Source organism: Rutidosis leptorrhynchoides, chromosome 7, assembly GCF_046630445.1.
Source record: "Rutidosis leptorrhynchoides isolate AG116_Rl617_1_P2 chromosome 7, CSIRO_AGI_Rlap_v1, whole genome shotgun sequence".
In the NCBI taxonomy this organism is placed as follows: domain Eukaryota; kingdom Viridiplantae; phylum Streptophyta; class Magnoliopsida; order Asterales; family Asteraceae; genus Rutidosis; species Rutidosis leptorrhynchoides.
In genome coordinates, this window is record NC_092339.1 from 295,001,543 (window position 1) to 295,028,021 (window position 26,479).

At 36.5% G+C, this 26,479-nt stretch overlaps 1 protein-coding gene across 1 annotated transcript; it reads left to right on the forward strand.

The window, feature by feature from the left end:
* The first annotated feature begins 1,368 nt into the window (after positions 1-1,368).
* Positions 1,369-25,819, forward strand: LOC139860088 (uncharacterized). Its single transcript, XM_071848861.1, has 23 exons — positions 1,369-1,829; positions 1,909-2,033; positions 2,507-2,601; positions 2,720-2,869; positions 3,442-3,529; positions 3,697-3,748; positions 4,503-4,621; positions 4,966-5,033; positions 5,142-5,336; positions 5,999-6,040; positions 6,133-6,240; positions 6,357-6,446; positions 6,554-6,629; positions 7,125-7,221; positions 21,668-21,746; positions 22,121-22,297; positions 22,385-22,507; positions 24,142-24,225; positions 24,328-24,509; positions 24,878-25,016; positions 25,115-25,174; positions 25,297-25,368; positions 25,712-25,819. The coding sequence occupies exons 1-23, from the start codon at positions 1,369-1,371 to the stop codon at positions 25,817-25,819; spliced, it is 2,790 nt and encodes a 929-aa protein (XP_071704962.1).
* The last annotated feature ends 660 nt before the right edge of the window (positions 25,820-26,479 follow it).

Here is a 26,479-nt window from a genome sequence, read left to right on the forward strand (position 1 = left end):
CTCTGTCTGTTTAGGATGCATTAACAGTTTCTTATCTGAGTTGAGTTTATTACATACTATATATTTTCTTTACCTTCATAAATAACACAAGAAGTGAAGGTTTTTTATTTTTTTTTATTATTTTTTTTTAAATTTCATGATTGTTGTTTTCACCTTTTTTTTTTGTTCTTTACTTTGGGATGTCAGTTGTCATGTTAATTAGTAGTATAATGTCTCAAGAAAGATTATAGCTTTTTACTTTTTTATATAGTAACTTTGAAATATGTGAAGTTCACATGACATGGGTGTTCTTGTTTTCTGGGAACTCAGTATATGTAATACGAGTATGTAATAAAAATCAATTCTTGCATGGATATGAAGTAATAATCCGAGTTTTCTTATGTTTTGGATGTATGTGTTAGTGTATATTATAAATTCTTAGCTAGTTCATATCGATAGAGTCTGTATCGTTTAATTTGGTCAATGTATTTGAACATTGGTTATGTTTTGTTTTTGTTACTTGAAAAATTATGTATGGTTTATGTTGATATAATCATTAGTTGTTTAACTACAAGACTGTTAAAGTTTCTAAAGTTATCTGACAAGTTCATTCTCACGAATGAGAAGTCATACGTACGACAAACTCGTTGGTACGAATAAGTCCTGACAATAATATAATAATAAAACGTTATTCACATGAATGTGTGAGACATCCTTACGAATGTGTTTGACATTTGCACATATGAGACCTCAGAGACTATAAATATAGGTTACGGGTTTTATTCACAAGTAAGACACTTTCACAAACCCTAGCCGACTCTAACACTGCGATTTCGTTCTTGTTCATTCCCAATACGAATATACAACTCTAGGTGTCGATCTAATTCATTACTAAGCTAATAGGTTTGATTTATTCGATCCCACGAATAAAGTTTATTCGATTAAAACTCTTTTTTGTTGATTTCTGCTCGATAGATTGACTATACGTTCGGTTCATTAGGTTTGATTTTATTTTTTGGCAGCTGATATGAAGCTGATTATCCAGTAGTTAAACTTAGATGTAAACTTGTAAACCCAAACACCCCCTTAATGTAGTGCTTATGCAAAATAAAGTTCATTTTGTTTTTGTGCTGAGGCCCAAATTGTACAATATTTTGGATATATAATTCACTGTTTTTCATCATCATGTTGCATTTAGACTTGAGATAAACTAGGAAACGACTCTTCATGTAGTCCTTGTATAACATATTAATATATATAGTAGGTTGGTATATAATGTTTGTGTTGCTTGTTTTTAGCTAATTCAGGAATCAGCACGGGTCAATAAGCGAATTTGGGTCAGGCGACCCATTGCTATCGTTATATCTATACAAACTGTGAGAGGCTGCAATGAATTCAGTTAGACTAAAGTGGAAGAATAAAAGATGGAATCTCATGTTTCAACCATACAAGTTATTAAGTGGTTTAAATCATTCCTGTTATCGATCTTTAAGCCATTGTACTACTGAAACAAAATACATTTCTGGAAATAATTTTTTTGGACTATACTTGCCTAATTCTTCCAAGATTTCTGGGTCTAACTCTACAATATATCTTGCGAGATCATACGCAAATTCTAGATTTTATAGTTCAGAAAATATCAAAGATGTGAATCAACACGATGCGCATGTTCGATTAGAAGAGCAAGATCAAAAAGAATGGTTAATCAATGAGAGGTTGTCTGTTGAAAGTAAAAGGAAAAAATCACCTTATTTAACCAAAAGGCAACGGTTCAAAAACAAGTTTTTAAAAAGAATTATTCCATGGGAGAAACAAACGGTTTCGTGGGACACGTTTCCCTACTATGTAAAGTAAGTATCGACCCGTGTTGTGTTATATCTTTACTTTTCGATGTCAAATTTGTAAGCTTTTTGCTTTATTTCGTTTTAGTGAAAATTCGAAGAACCTTTTAGTGGATTGTGTTGCATCTCATTTGAAACACAAGAAGTTTACGACCAAATATGGCTGGCACCTAGATTCTTCAAGCGAGAGAATATTGCTTCGGAGCGTATCAGGTATAGATATTGAAACCATTTGGGTTATATATATTCTCCTTAATGGGTTGAATGGGGAGTTTGAAAACTTAGCTAATAATGAAACGGGCCAAATGGGTCGAATTGGGTGAAAATGTGGGCCAAGTCTATTCTGATGCTTACAACCCACAAACCTGCTTGTTATTTATCAAAATTGGGCAAAATAGTGTTGGCAAAAAAAGTTGATAGTTGATACATTACAATTCATAAAATTGGGCAAAAACGTGTTGGCAGGTCAACAACCCAAAGTCCAAAACTGACCTTTTGTGTTGTATTATTGAATGATCAGTTTTGATCATGACCTATTGGGCAAAAGATATTCCTAGTCCATAATTCTTGTAATCCCTTATTTTAAAAAACTTTAGATGGTTATTTCATTAGCATAATTCTTGTAATCATATATATATATATATATATATATATATTATAATCATATAAAATGAATGACTGATCAGGCACTGAGCTTTATCGAGAGGGAATTGCAAGAGCTCTTGCACGTGATTTACAAGTCCCTTTATTGATTCTTGACAGTAATTTTCTAGCTCCTTACGTAAGTATATTCCGAGGAATTTTTGTTTACATGTTGCAGGAATTAGCCAATCACTTTTTCTACTCATGGTTCTCACCATTTTTTTTTTTTTTTTTTTTTTTTGTATAAATTATTGCAGGATTTTGGTGATGATGAATCAGGTGATGAACATGGAGAATCAGGTGATCATATTAATTCCAAATCAGAAATCGACGATGAGGCAAGCAATGAGGAAGATCGGACTCGCAGTAACGAAAATAAATCAAATGATGAGAACATGCAGGCAAAGGTATCTTAATTTTTGATGTTATCATCTTTATAATAATAAGTTTGTTAAGTAGTAACCATTGTTGTAGTTAATTTTACAGAGTGTTTGGATGTGTATTTTCAAAGTAGATTAATTGAGCCGTAGTAAATTGTGTATGTAGATGTATACTTGTATTATTCATATTATCACATGTTTTGAGAAATTTCGGTTATCAGCATAAGTACCAATTTGATTTGACCGAAACAGACAGTTTTTTAAATAAGGTTTAGGGTTTCCTGAATTGAAAATAGGAGGTTGTTAAATAAGGTAGATTAGTCAATTAAAATTCATTACTAGCTAATATGTTTTGTCAGCTGCTTATCCAAACTAATAACTGATTATTTCAACTCAAAGTCCCAAACGTAAGATGCTCGGATATAAAAAAAATCCCCAACACTATGAATTATTTTCTTTACATCTTCATTGTGGTTAGTAAGTTTGTCATATTACATGTTACAGCTACATGTTACAGCTGCTACATTGTGGTTAGTAAGTTATAATCTATATATCTGCTATGTTTAGTATCTTTTATTGTTCACTTTTATATAAAACAGAACGTCGATGTTGTTGAAGAGATTGCCTCTGAACCAAAGCAGGAAGAGACAAAGTCTTCTAAAAAAGCAAAGAAGTCATTTAAGGAAGGTATATTTATTTGAAACAAATATATTGCGCACGCACGCGCACGCACACATATATACATAAAGAGAGAGATGTATTCACATGAGAACATGTATGTATGTATGTATGTATGTATGTATGTATGTATGTATATATTTTTCTCATTTTTCTGTCTTGTATATACTTCATAGGGGATCATGTCATATATGTTGGACCTTCTGAATCTGTGGAAGGAGATAAAAGGTTATGATCTTTATTTTATCTTTCATTAGTAGTTTCTCCACCTAGATATGTAAATTAATTAAGTACTTTATTCGCTACAGTTACGTGTCTATAATTTCTTAAAACATGGTTACAGAAGCCATGTTTCCTATTTACTGTAATAGGAACTTTTCTTGAATCTGAACTTTACTTATTTATAATGTCTTTGCGTGGGCTTATGTGTCTCTAATGTGTGTGTGTATACATATATACACATACATACATATATATACATATATATATATACATATATATATACACACACACACACACACACACACACACACAACAACAACAACAACAACAACAACAACAACAACAATAACAACAAAACCCAATACCACATAAGTAGTGTATGGGGAGCTGAGATGTAGACAGTCCTTCTCTTATCCGAGAATAAAGACAAGTCATCCATTTCTCTAATTATATATATGTTTGTTTATATACATATATGGAAAAATCCCAAAGTCAAAGTTGGTCAATGCCGACTAGTCCACGACTTGTCCGACTTGTCCGCACAACGTCCCGACCAACTAGCGACTTCTACAACCTTGACTATTTTACTTATTTGTTAATAAATCAATGGTTGACTATGTTACTTACCCGTTCTTGAATGTTCTAGCTGAATAGTAAATCGTTTGACTATGCTCGTTGTGTATGTAATTGCTAAACTATTCTTTCCGTTTATCATATATTGGTTTTTAATTTTCTTTCGGTAATATTTCTTTGTCTTCAGACCCTTGTACATGGGTCAACGTGGGGAGATTTATGAGATCAATGACAAAGATGCTGCAGTTATCCTGGATAGCGTACAAGATGAGCAATCTGCAAATCCGTCAATATATTGGATAAATCGTAACTTTTTCATCTCTATAAAATCACCTTATACTCTGTGCGTCACGTATTTATTGTCCAGTATTTCTTTTTGAGATGTCCCACGTTAATTGTCCACTTCCATATCCATAAATAGATTAGAATAAAGAGGTAAAGTTCAATGATACTTATAATATATGTTTATAAGACAAAAAGATATGTAAAAAGTAAAGAATAACGGAAATTATACATTGAATGATGGTATTTTTAAAACTGTTGTTTTTTGTGTAGTGACAATTAGTATGTGACAAAGGGGTTATAATATATATAGAACTAAATTTTAAACTAAACGAACTATAGTAACAGTTATACTACACATATTGTAGTGAATGATATCGTGCATGATTTTGATACCAAAGCTGATTGTTATATTGCAATGAAGGCATTATCCGAGGTTAGATAAGAACTTTTGCAGCTCCTATATGTTTTCAGTATAAAATTTCTTTAAGAAGTAAAAACTAAAAAACGCTTATTAATATTTTTATTATGATTATGATTGCAGGTGCTGCGGTCTGTGGAACCTCTTATTGTTTATTTCCAAGACTCATCTATAAGGTTGCCACATGCTATTTCCAAGCGAAGACACAAAGAATTTGTGATCAGCCTTGAGTTTATGTTTGACCAAATATCAGGGCCGGTTGTATCGATATGTGGGCGAAACGAAGCCGAGCTCGGATCAAAAGAGAAAGAGATAGCGGTAATTTTAGTTGTGTGTGTGTGTGTGTGTCTCTAGGCGAAATTTTTCCCCTTTTAGTTAATAGTGGGTTGATTTGAGTTTTACGTAAGTGCAACTGGTTAAACGGTAAAATTTGAAAACCTCGCCAAGAAGTAAAACAGGCCAAATGGGTCAAAACTTCTTTAAAGTCAATTTTAATGTTTATAACTTTCTAAATCACTTTATTTGATAAACAAATAATTTATTACATTGGTATAATATTTGTCATCATATATTACACATATACCAAGACTTGAAGTTGAAGTGAACTTGCACTCATTTCAAGGGGTTGCAACACTTCTGCCAAATATTTATCCTATATACCATGTTCGTGACGTCAACCCACGTCATGCTAACGTCATGCCGACATAAGCTATTTTGTCATTTTCCTATTTATATATTTATTTATTTATTTGAAAATTTTACCCAGCTTCGCAACGCACAGGCTTCCTATCTCGTTAAATACATTTCCATGTATATTTAATATTTATTTTAATTTAAAATTTAAAAAGAAGGCCAAAAAAACTTGTTGGCTCATTCTTGCTTGACCTGTTTGAAAATCACCCATTTTGACTGCTACTCACCCCATCTGACCCACCCATTTTGACCTGTTTAATTGACATTTTATCTTTTTTTGTCCACAGACTATGATTCTTCAATATTATGGCGGCGGTATCGCAAATTTGGTAATTTCCAGATTTTTTTAGAATATGTGTATTATGGTCGTTTTTTCTTCTTTGATCGCATTCATGAACTGCGATTGGCTCTTTTATTTCAGCCTCTCTCTTTAAAAGGATTCAATGAAGGACTAGGGCCCACGGCAAGGTCAGAAGACAACGATATCCACAAGATATTTACTAATATTATATCTATGCGTCCTCCAAAGGTATTTATTCATTTCAACAGGCTAAGAAACCGGAAGCTGACATCATCATATGGTAGCAATGCTCCTAAAATTCATAGCTACTTTTCAGTAATTTTCTTCTATATTTTGTCTATCAGGATGAAGATCTCCTTAGAGTATTTAATAAACAAATTGATGAAGATAGACGGATTGTTATAGCACGGAGTAATATAAATGAATTGAATAAGGTAGATAGATATATATCTTTAATAGTGTCTTTACACTTCCTTAAATTCATTAATACATTTAGATTTTTTTTTCGTGTATATTTTTCGAAATTAGTTATCCGTTTCAGGTTGCTGCTGATAATGAACTGTCTTGCGTGGGCCTCTTGCATGTAAACACGGATGGATTGGTACTCACAACAAATAGTAAGTTCCCGTTATTACTATATAATAAATAAATGCCTCATGTTATGTAAAACACGGATTGATCAGAACCAGACCACGAATCAATAAATGAAAAATCAAGGATCATGAATAGCATCATTAATTATGGTACTGGTTCGGTTCGGTTCGGTTCGGTTCAGTTTGGTACTGATTCGGTTCATGCGATTTTGAGCCAAGAACTAGATCATTTTAAAGCACATGTTTAAAAACTCTTCAAATTAGCCTATACTTCATCTGCAAACATAATTTCTTTCGATAACAAGAGCATAAACCATTTTTATACTATTGTTAACGCAGTTAATTAGCTAGCTTAATATACTGTCCAAAATATATTTATATTAAAGTATAATAAAGATTAACAAAATTCAAAGGGTAAAAATCATTACTTATCCAATGAAGGGTACATTTGATATAATTAAGTTGACAAATGAAGTGATTCAAAACTTGTTGTTTATATTTTATTTACCGAATTTACAGAAGCTGAGAATATTGTTGGATGGGCTAAGAATCACTACTTATCCACCTGTGACGTTCCTTCTATCAAGTCAGATAGATTGAATTTGCCTCGTGAAAGGTATTTTGATAGTTTTGAATAACGTCTTGTTCCATATAATTTCAAGTTCTTGATTTGTGGGTCCCATCCCATGATGTGGTGACCGCATTGTCGAGATGAGAAATTGAACCTTGTCAAATTAGCTTTAGAGGCTCTTGAATATCATTTAAGCTGGCTATGTTTTTTTTGTTGGGTATTTTATTTAATTTCCAAATATGAGGAAATTAAAACCAAGCCCAAGCCCCAACAAATTAGGCCCAAATGTTGGTTGACTTGGTCAATCATTTGAGGGCATTTCAAATCTCAATTGGGTGCAGCTGTTTTCATCATCAAAAGAGTAAGAAAGATTACAGAGAGATCAAGAAAAGGAGTCAAAACCCCAATTCCCGTCTACAGTGACAGCAGGCCAGAAAACTTTCGATCCCCGGAGATCCGACCGTTGAATCTTCTTCAATTTTGGGCTGTGTCTTCCTGACATCAGTGCCAACATTTTCAACCGTTGAATTCGTCTCAAGTGGTCTGTAGCTTGAGTTACAGTAGGTCGAACAGTAGCAGAATTTTGGGTGATGAAATTCTTCTTTTGTCTTTAATTGTTTCATATACTTGTTGATTATTGTTGTTCAAGAGTATGATGATGTTGTATGCCTCTAGTTGATCTAGAGAAGGATTATTGTATTGCTCTCTTTGTTGATGATAGTGGAATTTAAGTGGCTTACGAGTCCCGTGGTTTTTACTCTCGATTTTGAGGGGTTTTCCACGTAAAAAGTCTCGTGTATTGTGTGTGCTCAATTATTTTGTATTTGCTGATTTGGGACAGAATTGGGGCTGATTTGTGGTGATTGTGGTATACCTTATTTGTTAGTTTTCTCACAGGTTCATATGGGTCGGGAAATGCTTGTCAAACGGATGTTTGTTTCCGTTTTGTAGATTGCCCGTTGTGACCATTTTCCCATCAAATTGGTATCAGAGCTAGGTTATTTGATTTGACTTGTGTGAAAGATGGAAGCTAATACAAGTAAGATGATTAGTTTAAATGGTTCAAATTATCATGTTTGGAAAGGCAAGATGGAGGATCTTCTTTATGTGAAAGATTATTATTTGCCTGTTTTTACTGAGGATAAACCTGAGGAAAAATCTGATGCTCAATGGAAAATTTTGCATAGACAAGTATGTGGGTATATTCGGCAGTGGGTTGATGATAATGTTGTGAATCATATTACTGGGGAGACTGATGCTAAAGCCTTATGGAAAAAGCTTGAGCAGTTATATGAACGAAAGACTGGGAATAACAAGTTGTTCTTAATTAAGCAGATGATGGCTTTGAAGTATCATGATGGGACTCCTATTACAGATCACCTAAATGCATATCAGGGTATTATAAATCAGCTTGCAGGTATGGGTATCAAGTTTGAGGATGAGATTCAAGGTCTCTGGTTACTTGGTACATTACCAGACTCTTGGGAGACTTTTAGGACATCTTTGTCCAACTCTGCACCGAATGGTACTATCACCATGGAATTGGCTAAGGGTAGTATATTGAATGAAGAGATGAGAAGAAAGTCACAAGGTTCCTCTTCACAGTCAGATATCTTGGTCACAGAAACGCGGGGGAGAAGTTGTAACATCCCGCATTTTTCCGTTAAATTATTTTAACGCCCGTCTTTTTCTTTTTAAATAATACCCTTCGTATCTAGATTCGTATCCTTTGTTATGTAACATTTTAAATATTCTCATTGTTGGAAGATAACGTCTCCCGTACTCTCGTGTAATTTAAAATATTCGATCGGTTAAATCCCGCACCCGCTTCTAAACTCGAGGGACTAAAATTGACACGGGGCAAACTAGTTGACTAGGTCAACTAGTCCACCCCAATCACCACCATTCAACCATCTCCCTCTCTCTCTCTTTCTCTCTAGCAAGAACACACACACAAACCCCAACTTCATAAAATCATCATCTAAATTCGGGATTGGAAGCAAACTTCAAAACAAATTACATTTTCGTGATCCTCTCTTCATCCTCTACATTTTGGTACCAATTTCATCGAGTTTGGGTAACTTTCTAAAATCACTAATTTTATGTGTTCTTGAGATTTTTGAGTTATAAAGTTGTTAATTAGTGTCTATGGCTCATTGTGATGTCGTGTATGTAATTTGTATGCTCGATTCGTTATTTTTGGTGTAACTAGTTCAATATGAAATTACTTGCTAAATCCTTGATTTTGGATGAACAAATGTTGTTAGATTGTTAAAGTGCATGTTTTAAAAGTGTTACTAGTATCATTAGCTTCATTTTGATGTATAGGTTGATTAAGGAAACTCCAAAAACATGATTATTGATTTTGAGATGTTTGACTAGGGTTGATAGTTCTTGACATGAATTTTTGGATGCTTGAATGCCATGGAATGTTAATTATTAGTGTTTAGTTGTAATGTATGTTTCATTACCTTCAAAACGGCATATTATATGTGTGAATTGGTTTCCCGAAACTCAAATTACATTTGAAGAACTTGAAACCTTAAAAATGAACGTTTAATGATCACTTGATGAGTTTTCGGCTATTATAAATGATGTTTTTGTTTGGTGAAACATGTTTAGTTGTGTTCCTTGTCAAAAGAGCTTTCCAACGGTATAAGATACGTCTTCTAGTTGTTTACGGTTTGAGTTTTGCGTTTGTTTGAAAATTGACCAAGTCTTGAACAAGTGAAACAGGCCTGGGACCAGGCCACGGCCATTGTCGCGGCGCGACAGGCCTGGCCGCGGCGCGGCATAAGCCGTGCCCAGCTTCTGTCTCCAATGTCCGTTTCACGTGAAATGTTTGCCATGTTTTAGACTTCCAATTCGCATGCAACTTGTTCTAACATGCTTATATATGAATAACTAGCATAGAAAATTTGTCCGAGACCCGACCCGAACATGTTGACTTTTTCGTTGACTTTGACCAAGTTTGACTTTTTGTCAAACTTAACCAATTAATTATGCAATCTTTCTAACATGATTCTATACTTGTATCTTGCATGAAACTTGACAATTTGACTCACATGCTTCATAATCGAGTCGTAACGAGCCATAGGACTAATTGAACATCTTTGACCGTTTGTGTTTACCGTTATTGATATAACCTATATGTTTAGGTCAAGACTAGCCTTGTCCTTGCACACGGTTACTTGTTGAAGTACTTTATTAACTCTTGTACTCAAGGTGAGATCATAGTCCCACTTTTTAATCACTTTTATTCTTTACATCGTGGGCTGAGAAACACATACATTTCATACTTATTTACTTTTCATGTTTTTACATTGGGAACAAATACGAATACAAAGATGCATACGAGTTTGAACAAAAGTCCTCAATCCAATTATCATTAGTTCCACTTGCAGGGTGTAAGTGTAAGCGTGTATTTATGTTGTGTGGCCATACGGGTTTAACAAACCCTCATTCAGACGGTTCGCCACCGTTAGTGAATGAAATATAATTTCAACAATGTATAGTGTAAGTTCTAACACTAAATCCAAAATTCAGAGGGAAGATTCGGTTAAGCCTTGATAATTGGGTGCTCGTGATACAAATACTATTTTGGAATGTGAATGATTCTGGTTGAGCAATTCTTAAAGAACCTTGTGGTTCAATACAATTTACTTACTAAACCTATGATTTCACCAACGTTTTTCGTTGACAGATTTCTATGTTTTTCTCAGGTCTTGCACGATATGTGAAACATGCTTCCGCTTACTATTTGATACTTGCATCCGATGTCGAGTATACATGCATTTCATGGAGCGTCTTTTGACTTTACTTTAAACCGTGTCGCCTAGATTTCAATCGTATCTATAACGTTGTAACTTAACTTTTGGTTGAACAATTCTTGTAAACTTTGAAACAATCTTTATTTTGAAATGAAGGCGACATATTTTGGTCAAACGTTATCTTAAAGACTTATAATCAGGTAATGGGACCCACGTAGCCGACGCCGTCACTTGACGATTTGTCGGGGTCGCTACAGGTGGTATCAGAGCCTTGGTTGTAGGGATTTAGAGTTTATTTGTGTCCACCCCGAGTCATAAGGTACATAGGTGAATCTAGACTACAACCGGCATATAGACTGAAGTAGGAATTACTTGACTATTTGTGCATTTATACTCGAACTCTTCTATCATATCAAACTCGTATTCGATCTTGATCTTACGTTGATAAATTTTGTTGATGCGCCACCTTGACTTTATGAAGTAATGTTAAATGCACATGAGAATCAGGGTAATATAATTTCCGGGATTATATTACGGTGATTCACATGGACGTTCCGACATTATGACATAAAGAATTTAGGGCGAGTCAAGGAAAATTTTCTCTCTATCCTTAATCCATACTCCGGTTAGTATTGTTGAAAATACTAACCAACGATATTCTTGTGTCATGAAGGAACAATGGCTCGTCGACGCGCTCCTCCCGAAACTCCCGAACAAGCCCTCCAACGTATGATAGCCACTGCCGTGGATGCGGCCATGGCCGGTCACTCCTCCAACAACAACAATAACAACAATCATCATAACAACAACAATGGAGCCAGAAATTCCAACGAAGGATGCTCCTATAAGAATTTCATAGGGTGCAAACCTCACACTTTCGATGGAACCGGGGGACCGGTTGTGCTCACCCGATGGTTTGAGCAAACGGAAGCCGTCTTTAGCATAAGCGGTTGTCGAGACCAAGACAAGGTTAGATATTCCACTCACACCTTCGCCAGTATCGCTCTCACATGGTGGAATTCGTATGTACAATCGGTGGGTATCCACGAAGCCCACGCTCTCTCTTGGGCCGACTTAAGAGGAAAGATGATCACCGAATATTTCCCTCGCCAAGAAACCCGAAGGCTCGAACAAGAACTAAGAGCTCTGAAAGCGGTCGGGAACGACCTTAAGGCCTATAATCAACGATTCTCCGAACTTGCTTTGATGTGCCCAAATCTTGTGAACCCCGAATCTTTAAGGGTTGAACTTTACATGGATGGTCTCCCCAAGAGCATCAAACAAGGAGTAATGTCATCCAAACCCGCTAACCACCAAGAGGCTTTGAATATGGCCCGCCAATTGATTGAAACAGTGGACGAGATTGAAGTGCCGGCACGTAAAGCCGAGGATAAGTCGGGTGACAACAAAAGAAAATGGGAAGCCCCCCAATCAAGCAATTACAACAACCCCGCCAAGAAGCCCTTCATCCCCAACGGCAAGAAAGGTTATACCGGACACCTACCGTATTGTAACGAGTGCTACAAACATCATTTAGGTGAATGTGGCAAACCATTTTGCTTGAAGTGTCAAAGAAGTGGCCATGTAGCCCACGATTGTAGGAATACCGCTCCCGTCGCCCAAAAGGAGCACAATGCACCCAAGACGGGTGTTTGTTTTGAATGTGGCCAACCGGGTCATTTTAGGAGTGCGTGCCCAAACAAGAAAATCAACCCCAACGCACGCCGTTGAACTTTCAACATCGACACCTAGGATGCCCGAGACGACGATGGACTAGTCACGGGTACGTTTCTTCACAACAAACAGTATATTTCATACTTATTCGATTCGATTACCGCTAGATGTTTATTAACCAAGTCTTTGACTCGTGCTCTTTACATTCCACTTTTTTCCCCTAGATATTACTTAGACGATTTAAGTGACCAACGAAAAATATTGTGTGCCTATAAATTTTATTGGAGGATATACGTTAAGACTTTTGACTTGACACCTATAGAACTAGGGAGCTCGAAACCTATTCGTTAAAAAAAAAAAAAAAAAAAAAAAATGTTTCCCCATCATCTTGCATAGATTGTTGTGAACTGAGTAATTTTCGGTTGGAAACCGATACCCTCTCCCTCGCATCCATGACCTCATGATTATTTGCACGAATCCCGTATGTTCCAAATCGACCTCCGTTCCGGTTATCATCAATTGGGGGTTAAGTGAGACGATGTCTCCTAAGCCACTTTCCGAACTCGCAACGTTAGTTGTAAATCTCTCTTAGTACCGCTTGATTTATTTAGGGCTCGCCCGTATCCATAAACCTCTTGAACCGCGTATGCAAATTCATATAGACTAATCTGTTATCGTATTTATAGATGACATCTTAACTTATTTAAGTAAAGAAGGAAAACGAACAACATCACCATCTTACGCTCGAACTTTTGAGAAAAGAGCAACTTTATACCAAATTCTCCGAGTGAGAATTTCTGTTGAACGAAGTCCAATTTTCTAGACCATGAAGTTAATGGTCAAGGCATTACAATCAATCTCGAAATCAAGCCACATGTAATCAGGAAACTCTCCCAACTCAGACTTGTATTCGTAAAAATCTTAGATCTCACCGGTTGTTACCGAAGATTCATTTCTGACTTTTCTCGTATTACACGACTTTAATCTCTCCGCGATCGAACCTTGAGCGTGAAGAATCACACAAACATTTCTAGCTAAATTCGTACAACACCAGATGGGACTCAAATATGGAAATATTTCTACTTGGACGCCGAAAGGCATACTCCCTCGACTCGAAATCAACGGGACGGAAATTCGTTATTTTGCACGAAGAATTCGAATACTAAATTGTGGATCCGATCAATATTCTTGTCATCACGTACCACACTACATACCTCTGTTATTTCACCGTTACCGTCTGATATTACTGGAAATTAAGATAACACACAATCCAACGATACTTCACTCTTCTTTGACTTAACGCCCTTGTGTTTCTGATAATCGGTCAACTATTATTCAACCCCGAACTATACAACTACGTGTACTACCTCGTTTCTCTTTCAGACTTCAACTTTTGACAACTAGAGGCACGTTATAGCAACCTCGAGATGTAAACTCATCCTATTCTAAGTCCTCATTTCACTACTATCTTTACCGTTCGCATTTCCGTTTAAAGAAACTCCTTGTAACATTTCTCCATGGATAGAGAAACTCCTCATATTACATAAGTATTCGCCACGAGGGTGAATAGTCCTAACGAACATTTTTCGAACCCTAACTAACTGTTCAAACGTATCTTAAGAGATTCTATTCCAACACGGTGTATCTTTGTCAATTATTCTGTATCGAAATACTCGTTTCACTTCTAGTTTTACAAGAAACCTTGGGAACCCGCTTAGACATGAGTACCGCGTACCACCCACAAACTGACGAACCGAGCAAACGAACGATTTACGTCTTGGAAAGACATCTCACAAACTCGTATTGTCACCTTTAGTAGATCACTCTTACAACAGTAGTTACCACTCGTGTGTTCACGCGCACTTTTCGAAACCTTATATGACCGCTAATGTCATACCCCTGTTCATTTAACCAAAGCACCAACCACCGAAATCTGAACTCCATCAAGAAACAACAATTGAGATCGTTCAAGTCCGAGAAGGGCTCGAGACAACCCATTGTCGCCAGAAGAGTTATACCAAACTTAGAGGAGAACCTCACAAATCCCAGTGTGTAACCGCGTAATATTGAGAACCCGCACCTTGGAAGGGTGTAATCCATTTCGGGAATCAGGGAAAGTTAAACCCGCGACATGTTAACCCTTTTGAAACCTTGGGGCGTATTGGAACCACTCCCTACCGTTTAGAACTTCCGACTCAATTAAGTCTCCGTTTACCCTACATTTCGTGTAACAAACTTAGAAACGTGTCCTGCGGAACAGGAACGTGCAATCCTGCTGGATACATCAACTATCGATGACAAACTTCTCTTCATAGGAAAACCAGTTGAAACCGGGGATCGTAAAAACCGAACCTTAATGCAACGTAAAACCCTGACTATCCAAATTCATGAGAACCCTCAAGAACGTACTTCCACTTATTCATAGCATTGACAACGTAAAGTCTCGAGTAAGAGATATCGACTACTACTTCCAACTAAATTTCGGGACGAAATTTCTTTTGAGGTGTGGATAATGTAACATCCCGCATTTTTCCGTTAAATTATTTTAACGCCCGTCTTTTTCTTTTTAAATAATACCCTTCGTATCTAGATTCGTATCCTTTGTTATGTAACATTTTAAATATTCTCGTTGTTGGAAGATAACGTCTCCCGTACTCTCGTGTAATTTAAAATATTCGATCGGTTAAATCCCGCACCCGCTTCTAAACTCGAGGGACTAAAATTGACACGGGGCAAACTAGTTGACTAGGTCAACTAGTCCACCCCAATCACCACCATTCAACCATCTCCCTCTCTCTCTCTTTCTCTCTAGCAAGAACACACACACAAACCCCAACTTCATAAAATCATCATCTAAATTCGGGATTGGAAGCAAACTTCAAAACAAATTACATTTTCGTGATCCTCTCTTCATCCTCTACATTTTGGTACCAATTTCATCGAGTTTGGGTAACTTTCTAAAATCACTAATTTTATGTGTTCTTGAGATTTTTGAGTTATAAAGTTGTTAATTAGTGTCTATGGCTCATTGTGATGTCGTGTATGTAATTTGTATGCTCGATTCGTTATTTTTGGTGTAACTAGTTCAATATGAAATTACTTGCTAAATCCTTGATTTTGGATGAACAAATGTTGTTAGATTGTTAAAGTGCATGTTTTAAAAGTGTTACTAGTATCATTAGCTTCATTTTGATGTATAGGTTGATTAAGGAAACTCCAAAAACATGATTATTGATTTTGAGATGTTTGACTAGGGTTGATAGTTCTTGACATGAATTTTTGGATGCTTGAATGCCATGGAATGTTAATTATTAGTGTTTAGTTGTAATGTATGTTTCATTACCTTCAAAACGGCATATTATATGTGTGAATTGGTTTCCCGAAACTCAAATTACATTTGAAGAACTTGAAACCTTAAAAATGAACGTTTAATGATCACTTGATGAGTTTTCGGCTATTATAAATGATGTTTTTGTTTGGTGAAACATGTTTAGTTGTGTTCCTTGTCAAAAGAGCTTTCCAACGGTATAAGATACGTCTTCTAGTTGTTTACGGTTTGAGTTTTGCGTTTGTTTGAAAATTGACCAAGTCTTGAACAAGTGAAACAGGCCTGGGACCAGGCCACGGCCATTGTCGCGGCGCGACAGGCCTGGCCGCGGCGCGGCATAAGCCGTGCCCAGCTTCTGTCTCCAATGTCCGTTTCACGTGAAATGTTTGCCATGTTTTAGACTTCCAATTCGCATGCAACTTGTTCTAACATGCTTATATATGAATAACTAGCATAGAAAATTTGTCCGAGACCCGACCCGAACATGTTGACTTTTTCGTTGACTTTGACCAAGTTTGACTTTTTGTCAAACTTAACCAATTAATTATGCAATCTTTCTAACATGATTCTATACTTGTATCTTGCATGAAACTTGACAATTTGACTCACATGCTTCATAATCGAGTCGTAACGAGCCATAGGACTAATTGAACATCTTTGACCGTTTGTGTTTACCGTTATTGATATAACCTATATGTTTAGGTCAAGACTAGCCTTGTCCTTGCACACGGTTACTTGTTGAAGTACTTTATTAACTCTTGTACTCAAGGTGAGATCATAGTCCCACTTTTTAATCACTTTTATTCTTTACATCGTGGGCTGAGAAACACATACATTTCATACTTATTTACTTTTCATGTTTTTACATTGGGAACAAATACGAATACAAAGATGCATACGAGTTTGAACAAAAGTCCTCAATCCAATTATCATTAGTTCCACTTGCAGGGTGTAAGTGTAAGCGTGTATTTATGTTGTGTGGCCATACGGGTTTAACAAACCCTCATTCAGACGGTTCGCCACCGTTAGTGAATGAAATATAATTTCAACAATGTATAGTGTAAGTTCTAACACTAAATCCAAAATTCAGAGGGAAGATTCGGTTAAGCCTTGATAATTGGGTGCTCGTGATACAAATACTATTTTGGAATGTGAATGATTCTGGTTGAGCAATTCTTAAAGAACCTTGTGGTTCAATACAATTTACTTACTAAACCTATGATTTCACCAACGTTTTTCGTTGACAGATTTCTATGTTTTTCTCAGGTCTTGCACGATATGTGAAACATGCTTCCGCTTACTATTTGATACTTGCATCCGATGTCGAGTATACATGCATTTCATGGAGCGTCTTTTGACTTTACTTTAAACCGTGTCGCCTAGATTTCAATCGTATCTATAACGTTGTAACTTAACTTTTGGTTGAACAATTCTTGTAAACTTTGAAACAATCTTTATTTTGAAATGAAGGCGACATATTTTGGTCAAACGTTATCTTAAAGACTTATAATCAGGTAATGGGACCCACGTAGCCGACGCCGTCACTTGACGATTTGTCGGGGTCGCTACAGAAGTCATAGTAGAGGTCAGGGTAAAAGAGGCAATCATCGTAGCAGCTCACGCAAAGGCAAATTTGCTAACGTTGAGTGTTATAATTGTCATGAAAAGGGGCACACAAAGTGGTATTGTCCAAAGTTGAAGAATGAGAAGAAAAAGGCATATGACAAGAATAAACAAAAGAAAAGTGATGGTGGTGATGATGATAAGGTTGAAGTTAACGCTATCACAGATGAGTTCTTTGTTTGTATTGATTATGATATGATCAATCTTACTCATGATGACACGAGTTGGATTGTTGATAGTGGTGCTACATGTCATGTTGCAATTTGTAGAGATCACTTCTCATCTTACACTCCAGGTGACTATGGATTTGCTAGGATGGGTAATGCCGGGTTATCAAAGATCGTTGGTATTGGAGATGTTTGTTTGAAATTTGACACGGGAATGGAGTTAGTTTTGCATAATGTAAAACATGTTCCGGATATGAGACTTAATGTTATTTCAACAGGCATTCTTGATGATGATGGTTATCATAACGGTTTTGGTAATGGTATTTGGAAACTAACTGTTGGTTCTATGATAGTGGGAAGAGGCAAGAAAGACTCAAGATTATACATCACGCGTCCGAAGATCATCCAGAACATTGTTAACGCAGTGGACAATGTTGATTCTACTGAGTTGTGGCATAAAAGACTTGGCCACATGAGTGAAAAGGGGATGTCTATCTTGTTCAAGAAGAATGTGTTGTCGGGTGTTAGTGGTATTGATTTGAGTAAGTGTTCTCACTGTTTGGCAGGGAAACAGACCAGAGTTGCGTTTAAGAGTCATTCTCCTTTTCGAATGGAGAACGTACTTGATCTAGTTCATTCGGATGTTTGTGGGCCTATGAAGACTAGGACACTTGGTGGATGTTCCTACTTTGTTACATTCATCGATGATCATTCCAGGAAGGTGTGGGTTTATACCTTAAAGTCAAAGGATCAAGTATTTGAAAAGTTTAAAGAATTTCATACACTAGTTGAAAGGCAAACGGGAAAGAAACTCAAGTGTATTCGGACTGATAATGGCGGTGAATACATTGGCAGATTTGATGCTTACTGTAAGGAGAATGGTATTCGGCATCAAAAGACTCCACCAAAGACACCTCAGTTGAATGGCTTAGCAGAGAGGATGAACAGAACTTTGGTTGAGAGAGTTAGATGTTTGCTTTCACATGCAGGGTTGTCCGATTCCTTTTGGGGTGAGGCTTTAAATACGGCAGTTCATATTATTAATCTAACCCCTTGTGTTCCTTTGCATTTTGATGTTCCTAACAGGGTTTGGAGCGGCAAAGATGTTTCTTACCGTCATTTACGAGTTTTTGGATGTAAAGCTTTTGTTCATGTTCCCAAAGATGAGAGGTCAAAGCTTGATATGAAGACTAAGCCATGTGTATTCCTCGGCTATGGTGAAGATGATTTTGGGTACAGGTTATATGATCCAGTTCAGAAGAAACTTGTACGAAGCCGAGATGTTGTTTTTACAGAAGATCAGATGTTAAAAGATGTTGAGAAGACAGATTCAGTTCCTCAAACTAGTGCTGATCTTGTTGATTTGGATCCAGTTACTCCACAACATGTTGGAGATGATGTTCATAATGATGAACATGGTACTGATGATGATTATGCTCCGGAGCAGGTAGAGATTCCAGTACCAGATGTGCCCCCATTTGTCCCACTTAGGCGGTCTACCCGAGACCGTCATCCTTCTGTTAGATATTCTGCTGATGAGTATGTATTAGTTACTGATGGGGGAGAGCCAGAATGTTATTCAGAAGCAATGAAAGATGAGCATAAGAAAGAGTGGGGTGAAGCTATGCAAGATGAGATGAATTCCTTGCATGAGAACAATACTTATGAGCTGGTGAAGTTACCTAAAGGCAAGAGAGCTTTGAGAAACAAATGGGTATTCAAAGTGAAGACAGATGAGCTTACTTCACAACCAAGGTACAAAGCTAGGTTAGTCGTTAAAGGATTCAGCCAGAAAAAGGGTATTGATTTTGATGAGATTTTCTCACCGGTTGTGAAGATGGGATCTATTCGAGTGGTTCTTGGATTAGCTGCTAGTCTTGATCTTGAGGTTGAACAGATGGATGTCAAGACTGCTTTTCTTCACGGTGATTTGGATAAGGAAATCTACATGATGCAACCTGAAGGTTTTCGGGTTAAGGGTAAAGAAAATTATGTTTGTAGACTTCAGAAAAGTTTATATGGGTTGAAGCAAGCACCGAGACAGTGGTATAAGAAGTTTGAGTCGGTTATAGGAAAGCAAGGCTACCGAAAGACAACTTCAGATCATTGTGTTTTCTTTCAGAGGTTTGGTGATGATGATTTCATCATATTGTTGTTATACGTTGATGATATGTTAATTGTTGGTAAAAATATTAAAAGAATTGCGCAGTTGAAGCGAGAATTGAGCAAGTCTTTTGCTATGAAAGACTTGGGGCCAGCAAAACAGATACTTGGCATTCGGATTTCTAGAGATAGAGGTGCTAAGACGTTACATATATCACAAGAGCAATACATTGAAAAGGTGCTAAGTAGATTCAACATGAAGAATGCTAAAGTGGTTAGTTCCCCTCTTACAAACAACTTTAAGCTAACAGAAAGAGATTGTCCTACTTCAAAGGAGGATGTTGAGGAGATGGATATAGTTCCATATGCGTCAGCAGTTGGTAGCTTGATGTATGCTATGGTGTGTACTAGGCCAGATATAGCTCATGCGGTAAGTGTTGTTAGTCGGTTTATGTCAAATCCGGGTAAGAAGCATTGGGAAGCAGTTAAATGGATTATGAGATACTTACGAGGTACTTCAAAATTGGGTATCACATTTGGAAATGGAGAGCCGATGCTTGTTGGTTATACAGACTCAGATATGGCAGGAAACAAAGATAACATGAAATCCACTTCTGGATATTTGATGACTTTCGCAGGGGGAGCAGTGTCATGGCAATCAAGGTTGCAAAAGTGTGTTGCATTGTCTACGACCGAGGCTGAATATATGGCAGCAACAGAAGCGTGCAAAGAACTATTGTGGATGAAAAGGTTTCTACAAGACCTTGGGTTTAAGCAATCACGATATGTGGTTCTTTGTGATAATGAGAGTGCGATTCATTTGGCTAGAAATTCTATGTATCATAAGCGGACAAAACATATTGATGTGCGGTATCATTGGATTAGAGAACGTCTTGAAGATGGTTCGTTTGAACTTGATAAAGTTCACACCGATGATAATGGTTCCGACATGTTCACAAAGGCTTTAGCAAGTGAGAAGTTCAAGGTATGTTGCTCGATCGCCGGGATGGCGATTCCTTCCTCATAATTGAAAAGGGGGAGATTTGTTGGGTATTTTATTTAGTTTCCAAATATGAGGAAATTAAAACCAAGCCCAAGGCCCAACAAATTAGGCCCAAATGTTGGTTAACTTGGTCAATCATTTGAGGGCATTTCAAATCTCAATTGGGTGCAGCTGTTTTCATCATCAAAAGAGTAAGAAAGATCACAGAGAGATCAAGAAAAAGAGTCAAAACCCCAATTCCCGTCTACAGTGACAGCAGGCCAGAAAACTTTCGATCCCCGGAGATCCGACCGTTGAATCTTCTTCAATTTTGGGCTGTGTCTTCCTGACATCAGTGCCAACATTTTCAACCGTTGAATTCGTCTCAAGTGGTCTGTAGCTTGAGTTACAGCAGGTCGAACAGTAGCAGAATTTTGGGTGATGAAATTCTTCTTTTGTCTTTAATTGTTTCATATACTTGTTGATTATTGTTGTTCAAGAGTATGATGATGTTGTATGCCTCTAGTTGATCTAGAGAAGGATTATTGTATTGCTCTCTTTGTTGATGATAGTGGAATTTAAGTGGCTTACGAGTCCCGTGGTTTTTACTCTCGATTTTGAGGGGTTTTCCACGTAAAAAGTCTCGTGTATTGTGTGTGCTCAATTATTTTGTATTTGCTGATTTGGGACAGAATTGGGGCTGATTTGTGGTGATTGTGGTATACCTTATTTGTTAGTTTTCTCACAGGTTCATATGGGTCGGGAAATGCTTGTCAAACGGATGTTTGTTTCCGTTTTGTAGATTGCCCGTTGTGACCATTTTCCCATCATTTTTCACATGAAGCCTTGAAGTTGGAATTAAGAGGCTAATGGTAATAGAGGAGGAATCAGTCTCCAAGAAACCTGCAGCACTAAACCTTGAGGTTAGTTCTTTTTTGTTTGAGCTGACAGTCTTGACCCATTTACTTATGAACGTGTCAATTTGGGTCATCTATTAATAAACGAGGTGAGTGTGTATATTTCTAATAATTATCTTGAATGGTAAAACATTTTGTTCTTAAAAATTTGATTTTTGACTTATTGTGGTATCATTATTATATCTTTTATAATCAAATTCGACACAATATTTGTTTAAGTAGTTCAGACAAACTCTGTTAAGGGTCCAACACAACCTGACTTGCAAAAAATGACCCATTACCTGACTAAGTAGCAGGGGTGAGCAAAAACCGAATTAACTAAACCGTAACTGTATTAACAGACTGAATTACCCGACTAACTGAACTCGGTTTATTTTCAGAACCTTGCTGAGGGTCAGTACGAGAGAAACTTTATTTCAGCGGTCGTTCCGCCTGGTGAAATCGGCATAAAATTTGATGACATCGGCGCTCTTGAAGATGTGAAGACAGCGTTACATGAATTGGCCATTCTTCCAATGAAGAGACCCGAACTTTTTTCTCGTGGAAATTTATTGCGGGTATTTTTTTAAGCGTGATATTTGACCGTTGTAATTTATACATATACACTTGTTTTATAACGACTAACGGAAGTTGGCATTTGTTAGCCTTGCAAAGGAATATTGCTTTTTGGGCCACCTGGAACTGGGAAAACGCTTCTTGCAAAGGCGCTTGCTAATGAAGCAGGAGCCAACTTTATTAGCGTAACAAGTGCTACACTTACATCAAAGGTACTTTATGCATTCTGAAATCTATGGTAGATTATGGATAATGTAAAGATTATGATCGTGGGTGGCCAAACAAGAAAATTCAAACGCAAATAATGGGACCTGGAATATAGCCGCAGCTGTATTTCTAACAATAAGAGTGCTCCCAACCAAGACTAAATTTCTTCCAGGATTAACCAACCATTCAGCGCCACATCAGCACCTCCATCCCACTTCCTTCCCAGGACTAAAACAGGACTAAACACTCCCAACAATGACACTCCTTCCTCACCCACTATATTAATTAATTAATCAATTATACAAGATTAGTAGCAAAAAGTACCACAAAACTTGCAAGCCTTCCGTCCTCAAATGTGTTGTAAATGGACGGAAACATGGACGAGATACCTGGGCGCCACCCTGGACTAAAGCTGGGCTAGGTGGTGCCATTGGTGTCCTCCTGGACTAGAACTTGGGCGGCTCCTGGACGAGACCATTGGGAGCACTCTAATAATAAAAAAACTAGATAACGATAAGAGCTAAAATTTAATTTTAAATACTATTAGACTATATAAACTAGAGTCCAACAATGACTCTAGCTGTAAACAAGCTGCGTCTTTTTTTTCCCTTCTGCCTTCACACCCGAGCATCAATTAGTCCAAGATCAGGCCCAACTTCAGTTTCCCCAAAATAGGGGAAATTGTTCAAAATACACTTTTTTAAGGCTTCAAACAAAATACACTTTTTAAAAAAAAAAATTGTCTTTTTACACCATTCGATAGACGGAATTTCTGTCTACCACCTTTATCTGTCGTCTACTACCATTTTTACAAAGTAGTAGACAGTAACAACAAGGTAGTAGACAGTGAGAACAAAGCAGTAGATAGCCAATTACAAGGTAGCTGACCGTCTACTGCCTTGTTGTTATTGTCTACTACCTTGTTGTAGGTGTCGACACCAATAATACATATCAGTCGACACCTACAACAACAAAGTAGTAGACAGTAACAACAAGGCAGTAGACGGTCAGCTACCTTGTAATTGGCTGTTTACTGCTTTGTTCTCACTATCTACTACCTTGTTGTTACTGTCTACTACTTTGTAAAAATGGTAGTAGACGACAGATAAAGGTGGTAGACAGAAATCCTGTCTACCGAATGGTGTAAAAAGGCAATTTTTTTTAAAAAGTGTATTTTGTTTGAAGCCTTAAAAAAAAAGTGTATTTTCATCAATTTCCCCCCAAAATATTCATGAAGCCCAATCGGTTATCTGACCCGTTGATGGTATACTTGAGCCCATTTATCCTTTGACCCGATAAAAGTTGTTCACACCATTTCTCGCTAGGCAGGTTTACAGTCTTTGTAAGGAATCTTTATCTTTTTATTTATTTTATTTAACATGTCATTATATGATCATTTTACTTCTTTTATATTTATATTTATATAATAATAATAATAAATAGAAATAGAATAGATTGTCAGAAACTATTCATCTCATAATCACAATTTCAACCAACATACCTATTAGACCCAAGCACCACCTTATACAGCTTTCCTGTTACAACTGACTGACTATCTGATTCTAAACGGATGTGTGTACTCTGTTCCATCTTCAACTTAAGACATAATTGCTAAACACATAATTGTTCTTTCTTGCAGTGGTATGGTAATACTGAAAAACTTGTAAAGGGACTCTTCTCATTTGCCACCAAGTTGGCTCCTGCAATTATTTTCGTTGATGAGGTGAGTAAGCTTATTTCAATACCTTACTGTTACTTCTGATTCTTTTCAATCTTTGATTATTCTCGATTTAGTTAGATTTATTCTTGGTGGATGTTAAAATAGGTTGACAGTTTGCTTGGTGCCCGTGGAGGACATGAGCACGAGGCTACGAGACGAATGAGGAACGAGTTTATGGCAGCTTGGGATGGATTAAGATCTAAAGATAGTCAAAGGATTCTCGTACTTGGTGCCACAAATCGACCGTTTGATCTTGATGATGCTGTCATCCGTCGAATGCCGAGAAGGTAAAATAATACATATTAAAGAATACTACTACCTTCGTCTCAATTTGATAGTGCAAGACAAAAGACACACAATTTAAGAAAGTCAATATCACACTGTACTTTTTGTTAACTTTACAGTTTTACCCTTCACTTTTTACTTAACATTTTTATTTTATATGTATAAAGTAAGGTTATAAAATAATTTTACCTCGTTATCTTTATCTATTTATGAAAGTGGACTATTAATTTAGGACCGCTCAAAGAGGAATACTAGACTATTAAATTGGGACGGAAGGACTACATAATTTTATTCACAACATAGTTTTGATTCTATTACTAGTGATTATTATTGTAAATAATTATTTTTTTTATATGCAATCGATTTTTAGGATATATGTGGGCTTGCCAGACACCAACAGTAGATTAAAGATACTAAAAGTCTTACTTGCTAAAGAGAATATAGAATCCGATTTTGATGTAAGAAGTCTTGTAAATGCAACTGAAGGATATTCAGGAAGTGATTTAAAGGTAACATTTCATTGGTGACTGATTAAACTTTATACGATTTTTTATTTGTTGTAAATTTAATTTAATTTATTGTATTTTTATCTTTTTTTTGGGTGCAGAATCTTTGTATTGCTGCGGCTTATAGACCTGTTCAAGAACTTTTAGATGAAGAAAAGAAAGTAAGCTTCTTTTCATTCTTCTTCTTATGTATGACAAGTTAGTTGAAAATGTGGTGATACCATGATTCTTGTGATATCGTTTATATCAGTAAGTGTTTCTAATATAAGCAATGTTTTTGTAGGGACAAAAACACGAAACAACTCCAGAATTAAGACTGCTTAATTTGGACGATTTTATTCAATCTAAGGCCAAGGTAGACTTTCTTGATCTTTTGTTTATTTGTCATTTCAACGTGGCAGTTCGATCCATTTACTTATGTAGAAATTCGGTTGTGTTTTATATCGAATGGGTCAAATCAAGTATAAATTCTTTTATTCGACAATTCAGATTATTATTCCAAAGCCTATTTTTGGATACTGTGTTTTACACACTATTTTTTTGCAACTTTGTGTTAAAAAATCGACAAATAGCATTTGTTGGTCAACCCCCTAACCAGTTCCAAACTTTGCTTGCCCAACCCATATCTAGTTAATTTTACATTCATTTTTCCCCGGAATACAAACTTTGCCTAATTTTATTATAACATAAATCAATAGGTGAGTTCGTCTGTTTCTTATGATGCGGCAAGTATGAATGCACTCAGAGAATGGAATGAGGAATATGGAGAAGGTGGAAGTAGGGGAAAATCGCCATTCGGGTTCTAACGCTACCCACAATCATGATATTCATTCATTTTTTTTTAAATATATGAATGTTAATGTAGCTAGTAGCCTTAGCAAGTTAGCAGCCTCATATATGTATACATGTAGACAACAGATGATTTGCATGCACATTTTTTGTAGAAAGCGTCATGTTCTTTGAAAGTTACCATTTATTTCCTAAGATTTACCTTTCTCACTACTTCTATTTCTGTAGATAATATACCAACAGATGAGAAAAGACGTACGGGTACCCATCTATAAATCTGTAAAAGCATGCGAGTTTGTCTCTTACGTAATCTCTGGTCTTTTTTGGTACATTCAATGAACAAAGTTATTTTAACTCTCAAATTTTGTACATTCAAATTTAAAGTAACTAGAGTCAGATTGAGCATAAAGTTATTTTAACTCTCAAATTCAAATGTGGATTGATACTGTGATAGTGTACCCCACCTCCGGTTTGTACACAATAGCTTCACCATTATCGCAGTTGCTTCATAGGAATATATTACAAAAAGGAATATATTAAGTACTAATAACGAGGTACATGAAATACAGAGCAAGAATAGTGGTCTTGAAGCTCTGCAGCCTCGGTAAATTACAAGTCAAGCTAGCTAAACTATTTCTAGCTCGGCTGCATGCTTTTACAACAAAGGTAAGGGACAA